The 22,266-nt window shown below is 42.6% G+C and overlaps 1 protein-coding gene across 9 annotated transcripts in view; it reads right to left on the reverse strand.

Annotated features, from left to right (window-relative positions):
• exoc7 (exocyst complex component 7) overlaps nt 1–21,575 on the reverse strand; it is a 34,086-nt gene extending 12,511 nt beyond the window's left edge. For 2 of the 9 annotated variants that reach the window (XM_080209297.1, XM_080209292.1), the window contains exons 1-11: nt 21,455–21,575; nt 16,720–16,785; nt 15,189–15,373; nt 13,994–14,099; nt 10,409–10,631; nt 9,035–9,202; nt 8,770–8,781; nt 5,137–5,205; nt 3,158–3,303; nt 1,349–1,501; nt 416–514 (exon numbers count right to left, since the gene is read on the reverse strand). In XM_080209297.1, coding sequence (XP_080065423.1) covers nt 416–514; nt 1,349–1,501; nt 3,158–3,303; nt 5,137–5,205; nt 8,770–8,781; nt 9,035–9,202; nt 10,409–10,631; nt 13,994–14,099; nt 15,189–15,373; nt 16,720–16,785; nt 21,455–21,514 — 1,287 coding nt within the window. In that variant the 5' untranslated portion in view covers nt 21,515–21,575. Of the gene's footprint in view, nt 1–415; nt 515–1,348; nt 1,502–3,157; nt 3,304–5,136; nt 5,206–6,590; nt 6,684–8,769; nt 8,782–9,034; nt 9,203–10,408; nt 10,632–13,993; nt 14,100–15,188; nt 15,374–16,719; nt 16,786–21,454 lie in introns of all 9 variants that reach the window. The other 7 variants (XM_080209296.1, XM_080209291.1, XM_080209298.1 and 4 more) reach the window with 4 other exon arrangements.
• Between the last annotated feature and the right edge of the window lie 691 nt (nt 21,576–22,266).

Consider the following 22,266-nt stretch of genomic DNA (forward strand, 5'->3'; position numbering starts at 1 on the left):
AAGAGATTCAGATAAAATCTGGTTTGAAAAAGGTGTTTGATCTCAAATGGCTTTGTGATAACATGCGAGTGATTCAGTTTAGGAGACACACTCTGCACAAGCTCAACTTCCACATATTATCGATTACGTGGCTTAAGTTTTAGGCCTGTAAGTCAATTTAATTGTCATAAGCCCAGCAGCCATCCAGTGTCTCCTATACTCTGCGGCCAGAAAGAGATAAGGTTGCCAATGGTCTTATCATAACATGTGATATGGAGAAATATGTAGACAGGGCATCTCATGACATGGACACATTGAAGATTCGTTATTATTACTGCAAGATGTAAGCAGGTTTTAGCATCAGGTTGATAGGCAAATACAGCTTGCAAAAATGCTAAACTTGAGGAAAGTGAAACATTACCAATTCTCCACTTACCTTAATGCTATCTGCAAATTCTTCTAGAGCTTTGGCTCCCGTTGTCTCCATCGAGGTAATAAGCACTGGCAGCTTATTCTTAGTGCCTGCGGCTGTACCCTGTGTGACAACAGCATTATTAAAAATATCCTTTGGAGCACTTCTGTCTGTTAAAGGTTTCAGCCCCATTTCTACGCACCCCTCTCCTGTTTGAGGAATTATATGGGCAACCCAGCATTCCGTTCATCGATTTGAGGCTGGTTACTGGACATGGATGGTACAGTAGCACAGTGATTAGCAATGCTCCCTCACAGCACCTTAGGTCACCATCTGTATGAAGTTTGCACATTGTCCCCATGTCTGCGTGGGTTTCCTCTGGGTGCTCCAGTTTCCTCCCACACTGCAAAGATGTGCAGGTTAGGTGGACTGGCCATGCTAAATTGTCCCTTTGTGCCACGGAGATTAGCAGGGTAAATACATGGGGTTACAAGGATTAAGCCTGGGTGGAACTGTTGTTGGTGCAGACTTGATGGGCAGAATGGCTTTCTTCTGCACCATAGGGATTCTATGAGGTGGCATCTGATGGATTGCTGTGACATTGAAATCAGCGTCAGTAAGTTCCCAGCCAATCTGTGCAGCAGCGACATGGGGATTGGCAGCTACAATGGTTCAGAGGTTGCAAAGCAAGTGTGCTCAAAGCTACTCCCTCGCTGATCTTCCCCTGTGTGCTGTTCACCATGCCAAGGACAGGAGGATCATGTGGGACTTAACTGCTCATCTTCTAAATTTCCCTCCATGTGATTCCAAGTGAGGCTCTGCCATTACTTACTCGCTTTGCCAGGGTTCCTTGGATAGCTGGTCTAAGTTTAAAAATTCTCTAATTTGACATGAATCCCACATTTAAAGCCTCGGTCCTCCCAACATTGCACACTTTGACAGGATTGCTGCGCTTACCTGCAGAACTTGGTCAAACTCTTGCTTCATTTGCTTGAGGTGTTTAAGGATGGGGAATATGGTTAAAACAGCAGAATAATCATGTCGCATAATGGCACGGCGCGCTGTCGACACAATACTCTCTCCTTCTACCATCAGACCATCCAGTGCTTCCTGTACAGGGAGAGAAACTGGTCAGAGACTCCAACAAGATACATCCTTCACAACCATATAGCCAAATCCCGTCACGTTGGAAAATCTGACTATAGGACAGACGAATCTTTCTGGATTAAGTGGAAGCAATATTACCCAAGTGTCATCGTCAAGTGCGGTCCAAAGATGGATTTACAGTAGAAAGACATGGCCAATTGCAGTCTGACCCAATAAAAGGGTGAACTGGCATTTCTATCATTTTTTTTGCAACCTCAGGCTATCCCAGGTGCTTTACATTCAAAGCACATTCACTGATGTGAAAGCTTAAGTTATGTGGCAGCCAGTTTGAGCACAACAAGATTCCACAGTCATCACCAAAAGATGACCAGATAATCAATTCACAAAAGTCCTCTCAGCTGTGACTCTGTCAGAAAATTATGGTATGGGCAGCAAAACGGCACAGTGGTTAGCACTGCTGCCTCACAGCCCCAGGGGCCCACGTTCAATGCCGGTCTCAGGTGACTGTCTGTGTGGTGTTTGCACATTCTCCCCGTGTCTGCATGGGTTTCCTCCAGGTGCTCCAGTTTCCTCCCACACTTTAAAGATGTGCAGGTTGGGTGGACTGGCCATGCTAAGTTGCCCCTTAGTCTCACAGGGGTTAGCAGAGTAAATATGTGGGGTTAAGGGGATAGGGCTTGGGTGGGATTCTTGTCAGTGCAGGTTCAATGGGCCGAATTGCCTCTGTCTGCACTGTTGGGACTCTATGATTCCAAGTCCCCACTCCAGAGATTCTTAAACGCTGCAGTGCTTTACTGAGGGAGTGTTACACTGTCAGAAGTGCCAAATTTCAGATAAGATGTTAAACTGGGCCCAGTTTCCACTTTGAGATAGTAAAGGATTCCATGTCAACATTTTTAAGAGGAGAGCTCATCCCAGTATCCTGGGACAAAAATCTCAAAAAATCCCAAACACAGATTACCTATTCATTATCCCATTGCTGTTTGTGGGAACTGGCTAAGCACAAACAGCTTGCTTCAATTCATTGGAATGGTGGTGTCCAAAGATGTGTGGGTTAGGTTGACTGGCCATGCTAAAGTGATCTAGTGTCAGAGGTGGGTTAGCAGGGTAAATGAGGGTTACAGGAGTAGAGCCTGGTTGGGATTGTGCTTGATGCAAACTCAATGGGCCAAATAGTCTCCTTCTGCACTGTAGGAATTCTACATTTTGAAATGCAAAATGTTTTACTGATGCAAGCACGAAGAGAGGAAAAAGGTGTGTAAAGGTGGCCCTGGTTAGTGCTGACAGGTGAGCAGCCCAGTCCTGTCCGCTGCATAAACATGGACAAGCAAACATCTCGCACAAAACTGAGCTCACCAAGAAATCAGTCAAATCACACAGGGGGCAACGCACACAACCCCTGACCCAATATCTAGTCCTTGTCACCAACTCAGACACTGGACTTACTCACAAACAAGCCTGTTGTCACATCAAAACTCACCAATCTTTGAGATTTCAAAATGTTAAAAGATTTCAGGTAGCTTTCACAAGTCAGTTAAAGAAAGCTTCCAACAGGACAGCAACAAATCATTGGAATGTAACAAAAACAAAACTCAATGTCTCAATTAATTTAATAGAGAAAAGGTTAACGCTATAGGCATTGGCAGCTGAAAACCTCACCTGTATCAGAGAGTCAAAGGTTCTTTTCTGGTGGTGCTCAGGAATGATCTCCGTCAGTAACTGGTACTCACTCTGTGCCAGTTTGACAAAGGCACTGATACAGTGAATGTAAGAGTCGATCTCACTATCCAACACGTCCTCCTTCCCTGAGGAAACAGGGCAAAGTAAGATCCCAGGAACGACAGAAGAATTTCCCATGCAAATCTAACACTTAAGCCCTCTAATCTAATACTTCCCGCATTGCAAACTATTCCCTTGGCCAAGGCCTGCAGGGGGAACTTGTTGGTGAAGGACTGTTTTCCAGAAGGATGGAAACAGGTTGAGAACTTACCTCAAGGACAGATACTTGGAAGGCACTTGCCCACATTGGCATATCATGGACTCAGTGAAAGAAGGAGCCTGGAGCAGGCAGAGACATTGGGAACACTGGCTAAAATGTGGAATTATAATGCCCAATGAGCACCACGTGTAAAAGGTACACCAAAACATTGGAGAGCTTGTATCGCAAAATCAAAACCCAATTTGTGACCTTATCCAACTGTTACTCATTTTCATAAAGGAACTAAATTCAAATGAATGTCAAAAATTAAAGAAACTGGATATACTACAATGTCAAAATCCAACAAAACATCATAGAAACTTCAGTCAGTAACATGTCACTCACATGTAAAAAAAATCACAACTCAAATTCAAAACTAAACAAAAATCAATTGCAACAAAAAAAAAACCAAACTCACTTGTTTCCCATTCACAATCTGTCTTTCAGTCATTATCCCCCTCCCCTCATCAAGCAACACCTGCCCACCCATATTAATGTTCATAATTCAATGAATTACAGAGTATACCAATCCTTGCTGCTTCATCATTGGCACAGGGCAATAGAGAAATTAGAGATTTAATCTGGAACCTGAAATACCAAAACAGGCAGCTAAAGGAAGTTGAAAAGCCAGATCTTTACCTTCAAACCGCACCTGCAATAGCCTTTGCTCAATGTCAGTTACCCCACAGTTAATCAGGAAGTTAAAAACTCACTCAAACTCCAAACAGCAACATGTAAAATCTTGGGCATAGTGAAGTGGATTGAGGATCGAGTAGGCAGAGGGGAATGGCAGAGCTGTAACCTTTGGAGGCTAACACACTGAGTAATTTAAGTCTATACTGTGATTGTACAAGCAACGACACCATCAGCTCTGCTAACAGCAACCAATCTCCGATCCATCAGTCAGCAAGTTCTCGTAATGGTTCCTTAAACAGTATTATAGAAAATACTGTCATGGGGTGTAACTGTGAAGCAATCAATTCAATATTAACAGCCAGTGTGAACATTCCACTCCTTCAGAACCCGCAAAGATTTAATTTAATAAAAAGCTGCTGGACTTAAGAAATCCAATGATGTTATTCTTGAAATTCCAACAAATGGAAATGTCAAATTACAACCCATCCCCACACATCCATTACTGAAATCACAATTCCCAAGGCAAGCTAAAGGAAGCAAAGTTAGGGGATTATTACACTTAATACTTCCCCTGCATAGTTAGTTCAAAATGGTTCATACCACCAATAAGGAAGGTTGAATACCCGTCACTGGTCACTTGCTTGAATCCATCAGGAGTGGATTCATTCAAGATCATGAAGGGTTGGGTAGGAGGACACAATAGCATCATCAGCCACCTTGGTCAATGTCAAACGCACCCTCTTAATTTGCTGAATAAGGCATGTTTTGGGCAAAGCCCTGTGGCCTCTTCACTCGCCACTCAATGAGAGCAAGAGGAGAGGGTGGGGGTAAGAAGATATGAAGAGGTGTGGAGGTGAAAAGAGGGAGAAAACTTAATATAAAGGGGAAGTGTGTATGATCGGCAAATTATTGAGCAATTAAAACTAAACAGTGATTTCCATGCCAGAAATTAAAAATGTTAACAAAAGAAAAAGTTAAAGAAGATTTGCTTTTCTTTTGGTTCTTAAAGAAATGTACAACTTACCCACGGCAGGGCCATGCTTCTCAGCCAGCGTATCTGAGAGATGTTTAACTCGCAACTCGTGATCATGACCTGGTCAGATGTTAATTAGCAGAAACAAACAGTTGATCCAGAGCTGCTGAAAGGATGGACTATGGGCACATACGGAAACTGAGAAAGGAAAACCCTCTATTGCATAGACAGACTTTAGAAGGGAGTGTAATCTAACAAACCAAGGCTTTAAATAAGTCTCTTATACAGAGTTTCCTTTTGTTTTTGAAAGTATTATTCTAAATGTATGCAGGACTTGGTCAGAGGGATCAAATGCATGAACCTATCAGGAAGGACAGTTGCAATGTTCGCAATCTCTCTCTAACACATTTAATTTGCTAATTGTGGCTTGTTGTACCAAAAACACAAATTGCACTTTTCCTAACTTATTGTATACTGAATCAGTGGTGAAGACCAGGGTAGTCTTCAGGCAAAACAGGTTAGAAGATAGTGGACTAAATGACAAATTACTGCCCATTTTAAAATCGGTAAGTTCTATTCTAACATATCTATAATGAAAACTGGCTACGTAAACCAATCACACTAATTACATCCTCCTACCAGCAGTGGTGCTACAAATGTATCCACTGGAAAGTGTTTTAATTCGCATTTATAGAATCATACAGTGCAAAAGGAGGCCATTCAGCCCATGGAGTGCGCACCAACCACAATCCCACCCAAGCCCTATCCCCACAACCCTATGCATTTATAGGGTAAATGTATAACTCAAGTGACCCCTGACATCAAGGGGCAATTTAGCATGGCCAATCCACCTAACCACACATCTTTGGAGTGTGGGAGGAAACCCACGCAGACACAGGGAGAAATGTGCAACCTCCACATAGACAGTGACCCAAGCCACGAATCGAACCCGGGTCGTTGGTGCTGTGAGGCAGCAGTGCTAACCACTGTGCCACCATGGCGCCCTGCTATATTTCTGTAGTGGGCTATTATAAATCTAGGAATTTATAATTGTAAATGTTGAAAAATATTTTAATTTTGACAGTTGGAAATTATAAAACCAATAAAAAGTGATTCTAGAATAGCAATTTACAATTGGCCCAATTAGATCTAAAAGATTCTCTAGTACTAGTATAATAGAATCTTCTCCATTCACTTCTATATTTCCATTCCTAACTTGGACAGGACTCACCAACTAATATCCCACTCAACATTTCATCCTCTCCCTCCCTTCCATGACTGGTTTCTGCTGGACACAAACCAAGCCTGAACATAGCAAAAATACTTCTCTGCAAACCCCTGTAAGATTCAAACTCCCATCTGAAGTTTTCCAGAGGCGTAGATAAATGTAAGATGTGCAAGAGAGTTAGAATGCTTTTATGAAAATAGCAGATGTGGTTAATTCAGAAGCAAGACTTTGCAGGAAAAGCCAAAAGAATTGCACCCAGGGACAAGGAAATGATTACCTTCAGTGGGAGTGAGATTAGAAACACCCTTTTTGCCATCCAGCCCATGCTGAGAATATTGTTTCAGAAGTTTCTGAGCCTTACGAATTGTGCCTGTTACCACAGTGATGCAGAAAAGACAAGACCTAGGCAAATCAGTGTGAATACGCCAGATCCCTGCCACCAACACCACGCTACATCAGGAGCATTGCTAGTAAATTCTCACACCAAGACAGAAGTTAAAGCAAAAACAAAAAGCTTCTTAAATCATAACAGACACCACAAAAAAAAACTTAGAAACAGAACAAATCATACAAAGTTAGACAACAGTTTAACAATATTAAATAGTAATGCTATATTCCACTAAAAATTAAACAACGTCTATTTTACCATTTATTAACCAGAGCAGCCTGAGATCTAAATGAGAAGTACTTTTAATTACTGGGCTAACTGCACATTCAAGCCCCTGCGACTTCTACTGACTCCAGAATCCAACTGCCATCTAGCCACATATTCTGGAGAAAGAAAACTCTGGAGAAATGTAAAAAGCTGGAGGACGAGCTTCAGCCCCTTTATGAATGATTGCAACTTCAAAACTGGGATTTCCTACTTCTACAACATACGCTCACCTCTACCCACCAGCCCCATACATAATTCACAGTCCATTTAAGATAATACCAATTTCAAATTATTACAGACAACCAGGGTGGGAGGTATTGTTGTGGAAGAAAGAAAAAATGCTGGAAATACTCAGCAGGTCAGTCAGCTTGAGCAGAGGAACAGGATTAACACTCCTAGTCTGGGACCCTTCCTTATTTCTGATGCAAGGCCCCTGACCTGAAGCTTAACTCTTCTTTTAAATTTATTACTCACATGTAGGCTTACATTGACACTGCAATGAAGTTATTGTGAAAATCCCCTAGTCGCCACACTCCAGCACCTGTTCGGGGACACCAAAGGAGAATTTGACACAGCCAATGCACATCTTTGGAGTGTGGGAGGAAACCGGAGCACCCGGAGGAAATCCACACAGACACAGGGAGAATCTGCAAACTTCACACAGACAGTAACCCAAGCCAGGAATTGAACCCGGATCCCTTCGCTGAGGCCCCTGTGCTAACCACTGTGCTGCCCTTTGCCAAGTATTTACATTGTGTTTTTATTTCAAATATTCTACATCTGTAGTGTTTTGCTTCGGACACTGATTAGCATGTATTGATTAGGTCTCCATGACTTGGGGTGAACTGCTTAAATGGTAAATAATCGGAAAACGGTGGAACTCCACACTAATTAACCAGTTATATATTAACAGTCCACCTACCCACTTTCCCTGGGATTCTATTCCTATTCCCACGATTTACATTGTAATCAATAGAGGGAGTAATAGTACTTTGTCTCTTGCTGAATGAATTTTCAGCCCAGAACACCCATTATTGCTATTTAACAATCAGAGAGCATCCTGTTCCATTCATCAGCACTAGCAATAGAGACACCCACATTTTGTATTTGTATTAACAGAATCAATGTCATGCAAGCGACAGGAGGTAAATGTCACAAAATTTCAGATTTGAGACTAGGGACTGGATACACAATGAGCAATAACTGTTACTATAACAGTACATAATTTACATCTTAGTGTGATCTACTGACCAATGAGTTAAACATTAGTATATCAACTACACTATCAGTGAGAATCCCAGTGCTCCATGCTCCAATCTAACAACCACACAGCTGCACCTGTACAGTTCTCTCCCACACCGCAGGGCACTGCTTTGAATAAGTGAATGAAGTTGGTGAAACTACGGAGACATAAGGAAACAAGCTGCGAATCTCAGTGGGAGCTATTAATCAACCTTTTAAATACAGTAAAAGCAGAAACAGAGTAGAGTATTGGCACCCAGTTACTTAGCTGTGGAAAAACTCCTTTAAAAAAATATATCCTCCACAAATTTCATTTCTCCAAAGTTTTCTGACTTTTATTTAAAATTCTGAATGCTGCCAAATTCACTAAATTAGTTCAAATACTGTAAAGATTGCACAGCAACATTTTGCATAAGCCATAAGCTTTCAATAAGACAAACTGGCAACATTTCTTCCCACAATAGATTTTAACATTTGCCACAGGCAGTGGCCACAACATCTGATCAGGCAATTAGAGACTGGCGAGGCTTAAGAGGGCACACATACAAACATGATTTACCTGGGATGTAGACTGTAATTCATCAACATAAAATGAAAATTTAAGAGAAAAATAGTTAGTGGAGAAGCATAAAAGAACAAAAAGAAAAACAAAAATCAGTCACGAGGAAAATAAAAAAACTTTCAGTAACTGAAATTTCAGACTTTGGGAAAGAATTTTCAAAAAAGCTTCTTTTTTCTTGATACCCTCCCGTAACAAACTTGCTTGCAGTATAGAAACACGTTGGGGCAAAATAGGAACATCTTAAAATGACGGAGATACTGACCTGGTCTCTTGATGGCCTTTTTGCTGGGCGTATTGTTCTTTTTGTTCTGAATAGCAGGAGAGTACAGTACACCAGAGGATGAGCTGTTCTTGCGGAAGTGCTCTTTCAGACCTTTGATTGATCGGTCTAACTGATTAGAGCGAATTTGGTAGTAGACATTCATAAAATCTGCAAAGGAGAAACAGAATGAGCCAGGACTGAAGCAGTGATTCAAACTTCAGGACTGATGAATTATCCTCTCCCATCTTTTACTTAACATGCATCATCTGGTTAGAGTAATTATAAATTTACTGCGTCTTCTGAAATTTCAGCAGCCGGTTTATTCATTTGAAAACCAAAACATAAAGTTTATTTATTAGTTACAGGTAGGCTTACATTAACACTGAAATGAAGTTAGTGTGAAAGTCCCCTAGTCGCCACACTCCAACACCTGTTCGGGTGCCCCGGGGGAGAATTTAGCATGGCCAATTCACTTAACCAGCATGTCTTTCAGACTGTGGGGGGGAAACCGCAGACATTGGGGGAATGAGTAAAATCCACAGAGACAGTGACCCAAGTCAGGAATTGAACCCAGGTCCCTGACGATCAGGCAGCAGTGCTAACCACTGTGCCACCCCTAATGCCACTGTTTCAGTGACATTGACTCAGGTGATTTCTTAACCAATTGCAAGAAGTGAATTAACATATAAACTTGCACTCAAAAAATGAATGACATTGAATCCTGGAACATTTTACAACCAATGGATGATTCGTGGACAATAAAGAGGGGAAGAAAATGCAGTCATGCGAGCACAAGCAAGAGAGAGACGGCATAAAAAAAGAGAGAGAGGCAGCATAAAAAAAAAAGAGAAAGTAAGAAGAGCAGAGCAAGAGAATACATTAATAATCTCTAACTGCCCACATGTAGAACATTAACTTTCAGAAAAGGTGAATACCAAAGGATACCACACCCATGAAACTATAACCCCAAAACATTTCTGCAATGAGGTTTTTCAGTACATTGCAACAGTGACTAGATTTCAAAAAGTACTTCATTGTAATTCAAGCATTTTCAGAGATCCCAAATTGCACTACTGAATTTAAAGTTCATCCAATAGATAATCAATCTGGCTCTACCCATTCAGAATACAGACAGAATTCTAATCAGTAAGGGAATCTAGGATTATGGGAATAAGTTAAGAAAGTGGAGTTAAAAGATTATATCAAAGCAGTCATGATCTTACTCGAAGGGCTGAATGGCCTACTTCTGTTCCTCTGTCTTATGCACCACTGGTATCATTCATATTAATATGGCTGACAATAGCCTCACGATCCAGGGGAGAGGAACCAAAGCCCAAGCACAGTGCAGGTATTTGCAGTTTTTAACCAGTTTACCTAGATTCCTCCCATATTCAACCAGCCACATTGAAATGCAGATCAAATCCTGTAGGATGTTTTCAGGAAGATGTTCCAGCAACACTTCATCTGCTGTCTCAATCTCATCATCCCCTGCAACCAGGTCCAGGATGACGACAGGCGGCACTGCTTTGCTATTGCGAGTGAGGAGATTTCGAAACTCCGACTCTAATGATTCCTTGCCTTTTTCAAAAAGCAATTTCTATAAAAGATGATTAAGAATTAATTTTCCTCAAAGAACTAGAGCATCAACCATTCTTCCTCCTCCTCACCCACCACTATTTCGTTCAAAGAGGGGATCTCAGCTTCCTATCTCCATGGCTGTTACCTGTTATATTTAGGTAGAGAACAGTAGCGCAAAGAAATGGAACCTTCTACATTTGAAGCCTATGGCAGAGTAGTTATCCCCAGGTCTGATGCAGAGGAAATCTGTTGTTATGGGCTAACCTCCCCAGGCTCCAACTGTTGTTGGGATACATTCCCACACGCGCTAGCAGTCCTTTGCAACCTCACTGCAAAAGACCAATCCTCACATGAATCTACATATAGTGGCTGCCACCTTCCCAATTGACTGCAGCAGGTATCACAGCCAAGTTTCATCCCCTTCAAACCTGCCACTCACTTTCCAACATGGGGATTGTACAGTGAACAACCAAGACGACAATAATCACTTTGCAAAGTGGAGCAGCCATAGCAAAGAGCAGGAATTGAACCTTGCAAGTTTTGAACCATCCTTCTTCACAGCATAACACTGCTGTTACCATCCTCATGGGAAACCGTAAATCAAGATAACCACATTTACAGAATGATCCCCAAGTGAACAAGATCTCACTTTCTGCAACATTTACTTTAACATGAACCAGAGCCAAAGTTATATACGGATTACCAGGCAAATGAAACTTTGCTTTAGGTAAAATCCACTCTAAACAGATTGTCTAATCCATGATTGTGCGGCCAAATTCCACTCCAATTCGATTTTCAAGTTTGCTGATGACACCACTGTAGTGGGTTGGGTTTCAAACAATAACTAAACAGAATACAGAAATGAGATAGAGAATCTGGTGAACTGTTGCGACAAAAATAATCTCTCCCTCAATGTCAACAAAACGAAGAAGATTCTTATCGACTTCAGAAAGCATAAAGGAGAACATGCTCATGTCTACATCAATGGGGATGAAGTAGAAAGGCTTCAAAAGCTTCAAGTTTTTTGGTGTCCAGATCACCAGCAACTTGTTCTCATCCCCCGATGCCAACACTCAAAATTAAGAAAGCCCACCAATGCCTCTACTTTCTCAGAAGACTAAGAAAATGTGGCACATCAGCTACATCTCTCACCAATTTTTACAGATGCATCGTAGAAAGCATTCTTAACAGAAGATCCTGCATCACTTCCCATAGACGTGTGACATAATATGCAATCTCACAATTTCCAACTCAATCGGTTCAGCCCTTAGGTCGTATTCACCAGCAGGTATATTCCATCAGACGTCCCCGGATATGGTTAACGCCAACAAGACACATGTTCACTAACCCTTTCTCACCTGGGTCGTGTCAGCCTTGACGGCAAAGCTTTCAAGAGTTCCTTTTTGACTGACCAACCAACGCTAACCAATAACATAAGAACCTAAGAAATAGGAGCAGGAGTAGGCCATCTAGCCCTTCGAGCCTGCCCCGCCATTCAATAAGATCATGGCTGATCTGAAGTGGATCAGTTCCACTTTCCCGCTCTCTCCCCATAACCTTTAATTCCCTTGTCTGTCAAAAACCTATCTGCCTGTGACTTAAAAATATTTAGCGAGGTAGCCTCCACCACTTCAACAGGCAGAGAATTCCAGAGATTCACCACCCTTTGAGTGAAGAAGTTCCTCCTCAACTCCGATCTAAACTGCTCCCCCCTTATCTTGAGGCTGTGCCCTCTAGTCCTGCTATTCTTTCTAAGCGGGAAGAATCTCTCTACCTCTACCCTATCCATCCCTTTCATTACTTATACGTCTCTAAGATGCCCCCTCATCCTTCTAAACTCCAATGAGTACAGACCCAGTCTATTTAGTCTCTCTTCATAGTCCAACCCCCTCATCTCCGGTATCAGCCTAGTGAATCTCCTCTGCACTCCCTCCAAGGCCAAAATATCCTTGCGCAAGTGCGGCAACCAAAACCGCACACAGTACTCCAGCTGCAGCCTCACCAGTACCCTGTATAGTTGCAGCAAGACCTCCCCGCTTTTATATTCTATCCCCCTCGCTATAAAGGCCAGCATCCCATTTGCCTTCTTGATCACCTGCAGACTCGGTTTTTGCGACTCATGCACAAGGATCCCCAGGTACCTCTGCACCGTAGCATGCTGCAGCTTTTCACCCTTTAAATAGTAATCCCTCCTACTATTATTTCTGCTAAAGTGGATAACCTCACACTTGCTAACATTATACTCCATAACCTCTGATATAAACACTCAGCTCCTTCACATGGTTGAACTGTTAGCACCACTTTTTAAAGATCCAATCCCTTTCAGATTGCCCTTCATCACTCCCACCCCAGAACTTCTCCAATTTAACTTTTCTTCTTACTGCCAAAGAGAAAACTGACCTTTTGGTAGAGAGCTTTGCTGGCCTCAGCTCACACAAACTCTGGGTGCTCCTCTTTCTGTCTCCCTGTGTGCTGATTTGCTCCCGCCTTCAGCTTTCTTTTGTATTGACCCCATACTGTTTCCGTATGCTCTTGAAGCCTTCCTACTTCATCCCCATTGATGTAAACATGAGCACGTTCTCCTTTGCGCCTTCTGAAGTCGACAAGAATCTTCTTCGTTTTGTTGACATTGAGGGAGAGATTATTTTTGTCGCAACAGTTCACCAGATTCTCCATCTCATTCCGGTATTCTGTTTAGTTATTGTTTGAGACCCAACCCACTACAGTGGTGTCATAAGCAAACTTGAAAATCGAATTGGAGTGGAATTTGGCCACACAATCATGGATTAGACAATCTGTTTAGAGCAGATTTTACCTTTTTAAAGCAAACTATTTTAACTTCCCACTTTCAGGTGAATGGTTGCCTGTATTTCTTAATATTTGAGAAAATTACAATTGATGCAAACACTTCACAAGTCCTTTACAAACAATTACAGATTCCCTAGACATGTTAAAAAAATTATACATTTTCCTTACTATTACTCCTTCCAAATCGAAGGTCATTACAATACAGTCACTGAGCAAGTCATGGCAGGACACCTGCATTTCCCACACCAGCCAAGTTTATTGGCCTGAGGAACTGGCAATTTATGCACCTAACACACAGGCTGCAGCTACAACGAGTGTATTTCATCTTCACAAGAGTTTCCTTCCAGCCAGGAGAAGAAGTGACTGCCAGCTCACCACAGCGACAAATTCCAAGAATTCAGAGATAAAAATATGATGTTCTAATCAACTATATCAATCAATCTTTGGATAGTATCTGCCCTAAATTAGTCGGTTACATTGCAGGGGGCATGCTGAATAGCCAATCCTACTTTCCCCAAGTAGAAGTAAAAGCTCATCAACCGCATTTCACACCCGATTCCCTTTTCAACTTACCACCCGATTTAGCTCAGGACTGTCCGGATTGTTGTCCTGGAAGTACTCCACGGCTTTCTGAATTCTCGCCATACAGTTCAGGTACTCCTCCAGTCTTCCAGCGGGGCTGATCATAACAGCAGGAGAGAGATACAATGAAATGGTGTCAATAAAATCTGCAATCGGGAAAGAAAACTGCAATTTTCCTGCCTTGCTTTCCTCGAAAAAATATCCATGCTGCCCATCTTAACCAGGCAATCAATATAGTAAAAATTCGCCTTTATAGCAGAGGATGGTATTTCGAGCTAAATGAAATTTACACTGTAGTACTGCACAGAAGAGAAAATGATCATTTATTAATCTAACTGTGGCCTTCTCCCTCCTGCAATTGCCAGTTCATTCAGTGAATGGATTACATAGTGAAACATTTCACACAGATATAGATTTTTTTTAAATTTAGTTTAACTGTCAGATAATGGTGACCAACTAAATTACAAGCCAAACTGAACAGGTCAAACATGGTTGTAACAGCTAGATACAACACTGCCAAGTAGTAGGCAAATTAACAATTTTTTCAAGGCCAAACTGCAGTCAGATTATCTTAATTAACTGGATACATTTTGAGTGACCAACGTGTGGAATTTTGATGTCATATTAAACCAGTAAACCTCTGAACCAGGAACACACGTGTTAATTAGCAGAACCAGAGGAGGTTGATCAGAACCACTGAAAGAGCAGGCTATGGTCACATGGGTAATAAATGCATGATTCAGAAAGTCCATGTATATGGTGAATAACATTGCAGTCTGATATCTAATTATGTAGCTAAAGTTAATGTGGAATTAACATCCGATAGAGCAGGGCAGATTCTGAGGAACATCAAGTGCTGTCTCATGACCATGTAACCCATAAAACAAATACTGTACTTCAATGGGGAGACAGTAAAAGAAAAAAAAAGATAATAATTAAGATCCCTGTGCCAACCCCTCAAAAAAGCCTTTTCCTTCAAGACTCCCTTAAAACCCAGCTTTTTACCACATATCCAAATGCTTCCTCCTTCGGTAGTGTCAAATTTTGGTCTCATTAGGCTCCTGTGCTGCACCTTTAGAGGTTTGACTATGTTTAAGGCACAAGGTAAATAAAGGAATTGTTGACGATGACCTGTGCAAACAGTGAATGAAATTAACTTCATAATTGCTTCTATTGAGCTGCTCACCCTTCTTTGATGATCTTCTCAGTGTCTTTAGCTACGTGATAATAGCTGATGACATGATCCAAGCAAGAGAGTGTTTTATCCACATTATCCTGCAGGCGCTGCAGATTTTCCGTCTGCTTGTGGACTGGAATGATGGAATTCTCCAACTGCATCAGTCGGCTTTCAAACGATGAAAGGATGGAGACCTAGAAATAAGGGATAGAGCAATCGGATTTTGATGCCATCCAATGCAACCTCTCTCCCAGTCCTTTCTCAGGAGACTGTGGGCCATACCAGTTGTCACAGCTGCCCCTCAACTGCTTGATGAGAGAGGCCATTATTCCTACGAAGAAATGAATACCGACAGATCACTGAGGCACAGGATAGAAGACAACATCCATGATTACACGGAATATACAGAAGACTGCTTTCCAACCAAGGCTCAGTGGGTAGCTCCTTCACTCCTGAACATGTAGGTTGTGGATTCAAGTCCCTTCAGAGGACAAATTCTGACTTACATTGAGGGAATGCTGAATTGTTGAAGGTGTCATATTTGGATGAAATGCTAAACTGTGGCCCCTATCTGCCCACTTTAGTAGATGCAAAAGATCTCATGGCATTATTTTGAGAGAGTGTAATGGAGTTTTCCCTGGTGTTGTAGCCAATACATTTCTCTGAATCTCCATCACTAAAACAGGTCACCTGATCAATGCCTCATCATTGCCTGTGGGATCTGGCTGCACATAAATTGCCTGACATGAGTCCTACCCTGCAACAGTCACATTACTTCATTGGCAGTAAAGTGTTAGGGATGTCACAAGACTCCCTTCACAGGACAGAGCACTGCAGACAGGTTTATGGTTAGGTTGCTGCATGAGTAATCTTTAGTTTGGGATTCATAATCTAGAGAATAAGAGTTCAGATTCAATCACTCATTCCAAATTTGATGAGTTCTTTTTTAATCTAAAAAGAACAAAGCTGGTTTCCATAAAAGTTGCCCCAAAATTATCAAATGGTCACAAAAACTCTACTGGTTCACAAATACTGCTTGAAGAAGGAAACCTGGAATTGGTATCCTGTCCACTCCCATTGTGATATCAGTCGCCACACCATCACCACCACTCTTAGCTGCCTCTGAAATAACCCAGCAAGCCAGTTAGTTACACCCAAAACAACCAGTGATAAGAAATAAATGCTATGTTCATATTCTGAGAACAAATTTTAAAGATGCAGCTGGGTGCAAGAACTCTGGTTTAACCTGTCGCCAGAAAATGGAGATAAATTGGAATACCTACACTTCATCTCAGATAATCCTGGATCAAACATGAGATCCCCCTATGTGAGATGGCTGTGACTGTGTGAGACTTTGCTGCCTAGCACACAAGTAATGCACAGCTAAAACCAGGTTTTAACTGTGTTTTTCCTGCCCCCTCTCCTTCACCAACAGCCCATTCACCTGTCAACGCTCACTGACCACTTGCTCAAATAGCAGCCATCAATGCTTCTAATGTAAAACAAACATTGATTTACAGCTGAAGTGAAATGAACTTACCATATTTTTTGTCAACTGGTCACTTTTTTCCAAGCTTTCTCTTATGAACAGTAAGGTTTCTTGTTCCTGTTTATAAGACCAAAACAAATTGTACCTCAGCACTTGCTGCTTAAACAACAAAATAGCACCAGAACTTCATCAAGGTAGTAGTGGGAGATTTGTAGAAACGTGTGGGGACATCAGCCTTCCTATCGAATCAGTAGCATATTGAAATACTCAGAACAAATGCTCTGTAAACCAGGGACAGAGACAGCGTGTCAAAAGGTGAAGATTGGGTGGCACAAGAAATTGATATGATCAGGCAAGGGTTACATCATATGAAGACCAGCAGCTCAAGAAGTCATCCAAATTACCAAGGAAGTTACCAAGTGCATACAAAACCTTTCAAATGAGGTTTTAAATTGAAAGACAAGGAAAAGCATTCACTGATAGAATTCAATGATAATAGCCTGGAAGCAAGTTACACAGTTCCCTCTTCTCTGGAGAACCGTGAGTTGGGGTTTAGTATAATCGTTTGGTAGTACAGAAAGTTATTTTGATTAAAAGACAACAATAGCTTTGACGTGTTATGGAACAGGGTATCATAGTTGAGTACAAACCAGAGTGTATATACATATTTCTACAAAGAGTCAATAAATAGCAAACAGCAGGAACCTAAAGGTCAACTAGTAACATGAGCCAATTTGACATAAAATAAAATTCAATAACAATTTGTATCTATATAGCACTTTCAACCTAACAAAAGCAGTTTTCAAGAGCATTATCAAACATTACCATTCACGACTCCTCAGATACTGAAGCAGCCCATGTTCAAATGCAACAAGATCTGGACAATATCCAGGCTTGGGCTAACAAGTGGCAAGTAACATTCGCACCACATAAATGCCTGGCAATCACCATCACCAATAAGAGACACTCTAACCACCACCCCTTAACATTCAATGGTGTAACCATCACTGAATCCCCCACTGTCAACATCCTTGGGGTTACCATGGACCAGAAACTCAACTGGACTCACCACATAATCACAGTGACTACAAGAGCAGGTCAGAGGCTAAGAATACTGCAGCAAGTAACTCACCACCTGACCACCCCCCCTCCCGCCCCCAAAGCGTAGCCACCATCGACAAGGCATACATCAGGAGTGTGCTATTCAATGAGATCATGGCTGATCTTCTAGATCAACACCATTTTCCTGTACTATCCTGTATTCCCCAGACGTTTTAATATGTAGAAATCTATCAATCTCAACCCTGAACATGCCCAATAACTGAGCTTCCAGAGCCCTCTGGGCTAGAGAATTCAAACATCCACCACCCTCTAGTGAAGACATTCCTCCTTATCTCAGTCTGGAATGGCCCAAACAGAAGTCAAGTGTAGGGAAATTAAAAAGTATGGATTCAAGTATAGCATCCAGGCATTGGGCTCAAGCTGTACACCACAGCTACTCAGGCCCAAATATTCACAGCCATAGAGATTTACAGTATAAAAACCAGCGCTTTGGCCCAACTCGTCCATGCCACCCAGTTTTTACCACTAAGCTAGTCCCAGCTGCCCACATTTGGCCAATATCCCTCTATATCTATTTTACCCATGTAACTGTCTAAGTGCTTTTCAAAAAAAAATTGTATCCACCTCTGGCAGCTCGTTCTAGACACCCATCACCCTCATAAAATTAAATTCCTCCCCCCCCCCCACCCCCATGAGCCTTTTGTATCTCTCCCCTCTCACCTTAAACCTAAACCCTCTAGTTTTAGGCTCCTCTACCTTTGGGAAAAAGTGTTGACTACCTCCCTTATCAACACCCCTCATTATTTTATATACCTCTCAGGACACACTGGCAGAATACATTTAGCAATTTAGCAGCTTTGCCCAAAACAAGTGAGTTTGCGTCCATCTATCAGCCACAGGACAAAGAAACACCATGGGACATTTAATAGCAAAAACAAGAAACAAAATGGATAACGAGTCAGACGGGCACTAGGAGAGATGCAAGATTTGGGTTACAAGGATTGAACCAGTGATGGAGAGAGGGGTTTGGATGGCGTGGTAGGGTAGGAAAGAAAGGTGATAAGTGAGCAGCTGAAAGCACGATTGCCAGTGGAGCAGAAATGCCTTGAATGTCATTAACACCAGGAAGAGAATTTTAATGGCCAGGTGTGGATGGAGTGATGGTGAGCAGGACTTGCATACAGTTAGCAGAGGTTTAGACGGAGTTGACAATAATGGAAGGTGAGAGGTCAGCGAGAAGAGCGTCGGGATAGTCAATCTGGAGGTTACAGAAGCATGAACAAGAGCTTTAACAGCCGATGGGCTCAGGCAGAGATGGGTGATGCTACAGAGGTGGAAATAGGCAGTCTTGGCTATCATGTAGAAGCTAAACAGTGGGTGCTCAAGATAATAGCTTCAAATCGTCCCAATTTTTAACTGCAGGAAACTGCAATGCTTTCAGGAGTGGTTGTTAGTAGGTTGGTCAATCACAGCAGTTCTGGGGTTGCAAGATCAATGCCTGGCTGAGATCAGCTGACTTGGTTCAGCCTCCGAGCTGAACCATGGGCTTCTTTGTCTTTACATCTGGACAGATGTTGCATTTCATCATTAGATTCTCATCTCCTGTCATTTTTAAGCCCTTTTCCACATGTTTTCTGGGACTCATTGAAATTTCAAGGAATGTATATCAATGCTTATAAAAATGGTTTAAAAAACAGTACTGCCCAAAAGAATATGGTACTGAGTAAGTTCTATTTTCAAAACAGTTTTCTGATATTTGATTTATTGTCACAGGTATTAACATACAGTGAAGAGTATTGCTTCTTGCACACTATACAGACAAAGCATGCTGTTTATAGAGAAAGAAACCAGAGTGCAAAATGTAGTGCCGCAGCTACAGCTAGGCTGTAGAAAAAGATCAACCCAACATAGGGTAAGTCCATCCAAAAGCCCGACAGCAGCAGGGAGGAAGCTGTTCCTGAGTCAGTTGGTACATGACCTCAGAATCCTGCATCTTCTTCCCAAAGGAAGAAGGTGGAAGAGAGAATATCGAGGGTGCATGGGGTTCCCAACTATTCTGGCTGCCTTGCTGAGGCAGCAGGAAGTGCAGACAGAGCCAATGGATGGGAGGCTGGCCTACATGATAGTCTGGGCTACATTTACGACCCTTTGCCATTCCCTGCAGTCCTGGTCAGAGCAGGAGCCACACCAAGCTGTGAGACAACCTGAAAGAACGCCTTCCACAGTGCATCTGCAAAAGTTGATGAGAGCCGGAGCTGACATGCCAAATTTCCTCAGCCTTTTGAGAAAGTAGAGGCATTGGTGGGCTCTCTTAACTATAGGTTTGGCATTGGGGGGGGACCAGGACAGGTTGTTGGTGACCTGGACACCTAAAACTTGAGATAAATTGTCATTGCCACCAGCACACGATGAAAACTATTCTTCATCCTCTATCCTATCACCCCCAACTCCATCAAAATACTCAACTTCTGGCTGTGCCCACAGGGTAACACTCAGCATTGAGTCAAATGCTCGTGGGCTCAAGTCCCACATATTTCATAACATAGGGTGAGTCAGAACAGAAGCAAACAGTGACCCAGGAAAATGTTAACCTGAAGATTCATTTCCACGTAATCCACTGCCCCTGCAAACTAACCAGTTAGGCTGCCCTCACCACCAGAGCCTACCCAACTTAGTAAAAGGAAAGTAAAGTTTATTAGTCACAAGTAAGGCTTATTAACACTGCAATGAAGTTACTGTGAAATTCCTCTAGTTGCGACAGTCTGGCACCTGTTCAAGTCAATACACCTAACCAGCACATCTTTCAGAATGTGGGGGGAAAACCAGAGCACCTGGAGGAAATCCACACAGACATGGGGAGAGTATGCAGACTCCAGTGGCCCAAGCCAGGAATTAAACCTCAGTCCCTGGTACTGTGAAGCAGCAGTGCTAACCACTGTGTTACCATGCCACCCAAGTGCTACCTGCCACAGGAGCCCAAACACACCTCACTCCCATCTTCATACCCTGTTTAAAAAGGGCCACTAACACCTCTACTTTCTCAGGACACAAAGGAAATTTGTCATGTCAGCTACAACTCTCAAACTTCTACTGATGCACCATAGAAAGTATTCTTTCTGGTTGTATCACAGCTTGGTATAGCTTCTGCTCTGCCCAAGACCACAAGAAACTACAAAGGGTTGTGAATGAAGCCAAGTGCATCACTCAAACCAGCCTCCCAACCAGTGATACTGTCTACACTTCCCGCTGCTTCTGCAAGGCAGCCAGCATAATGAAGGACCCCACGCACCCCGGACATTCTCTCTTCCATCTTCTTCCTTCATGAAAAAGATACAAAAGTCTGAGGTTACATAACAATCGACTCAAGAACAGCTCCTTCCCTGATGCTATCAGACTTTTGAATGAACCTATCTTGTATTGATCTTTCTCTACACCCAAGCTATGGCTGTAACACTACATTCTGCACTCTTCTCATTTCCTTCTCTAAGAACGGTATGCTTTGTCTGTACGGAGCGCAAGGAATAATACTTTTAAATGTATACTAATACCTGTGACAATAATTCAAATCCATGGCTCCACTCCTCCTCCATCTTCCCTCAGTATCTCAACCATCCTGCCCCTCCTCAGCTCCAATCACCCTTCGTGCACCAAACGCCCTCCGACAACCACCATCCCTCCCCCTCCCCCTCCACCCCCTCAGGCTCCAGGCTCTTCCTCCACGTACCTGCCGCAGTTTCTCCTCGATGTCCCTTTTCCGAGCGGAGGCATCCTCAGTGGGGATCATCCTCCCGCAGGCCTCAGGCTTGTTGTCCTGCGACCAGCACCACTTCCGCCCGGGTACTTCCGGTCCGTTGCCCGGTGACGTATGAGGTGGAGGGCGGGGCCTGTTGCCAAGGTAACGGGTCGCCTGGTGCAGCATCCTCCCTCCCCGGAGACCCACACCAGGCCCAGATGGTCAGACTGTCGACTACTCTCCTCTCCACAAATGGCCACTTTCTGTGAAAAAACACAGAAAATTATTTGAGGAAAGATTGCCAGCAATCAGTTTTCTAAAGTCTTATTTCCGTTTAATTTGATTTGATTTATTTTTATAGAATCCCTACAGCCCATCGAATCTGCACCGACCACAATTCCATCCTGGCCCTATTCCTGTAACCGCACACATTTACCCTGCTAGTCCTCCTGACGCTAGGATCAATTTATCATGGACAATCACCAAAGTCATCTCTGGACTGTGGGAGGAAACCGAAGCACCCAGAAGAAACCCACGCAGACACGGGGAGAACGTGCAGACTCCGCACAGACAGTCACCCAAGGCCAGAATTGAACCTGGGTTCCCGGCACTGTGAGGCAGCAGTGCTAACCACTGTGCCACCATGCCACCCAAATTATTATTATCATTATCAGTATTATTATTGTCACATATTAGTATACAGTGAAAAGTATTGCTTCTTGCACTCTATACAGACAAAACAGAGAAGGAAAGGAAAGCATGCAGAGTGTTGTGTTACAGTGATAACTAGGATGTAGAGAAAC

The sequence above is a fragment of the Carcharhinus amblyrhynchos genome, chromosome 21 (genome assembly GCF_965287045.1).
Source record: "Carcharhinus amblyrhynchos chromosome 21, sCarAmb.v2.hapA, whole genome shotgun sequence".
NCBI lineage: Eukaryota > Metazoa > Chordata > Chondrichthyes > Carcharhiniformes > Carcharhinidae > Carcharhinus > Carcharhinus amblyrhynchos.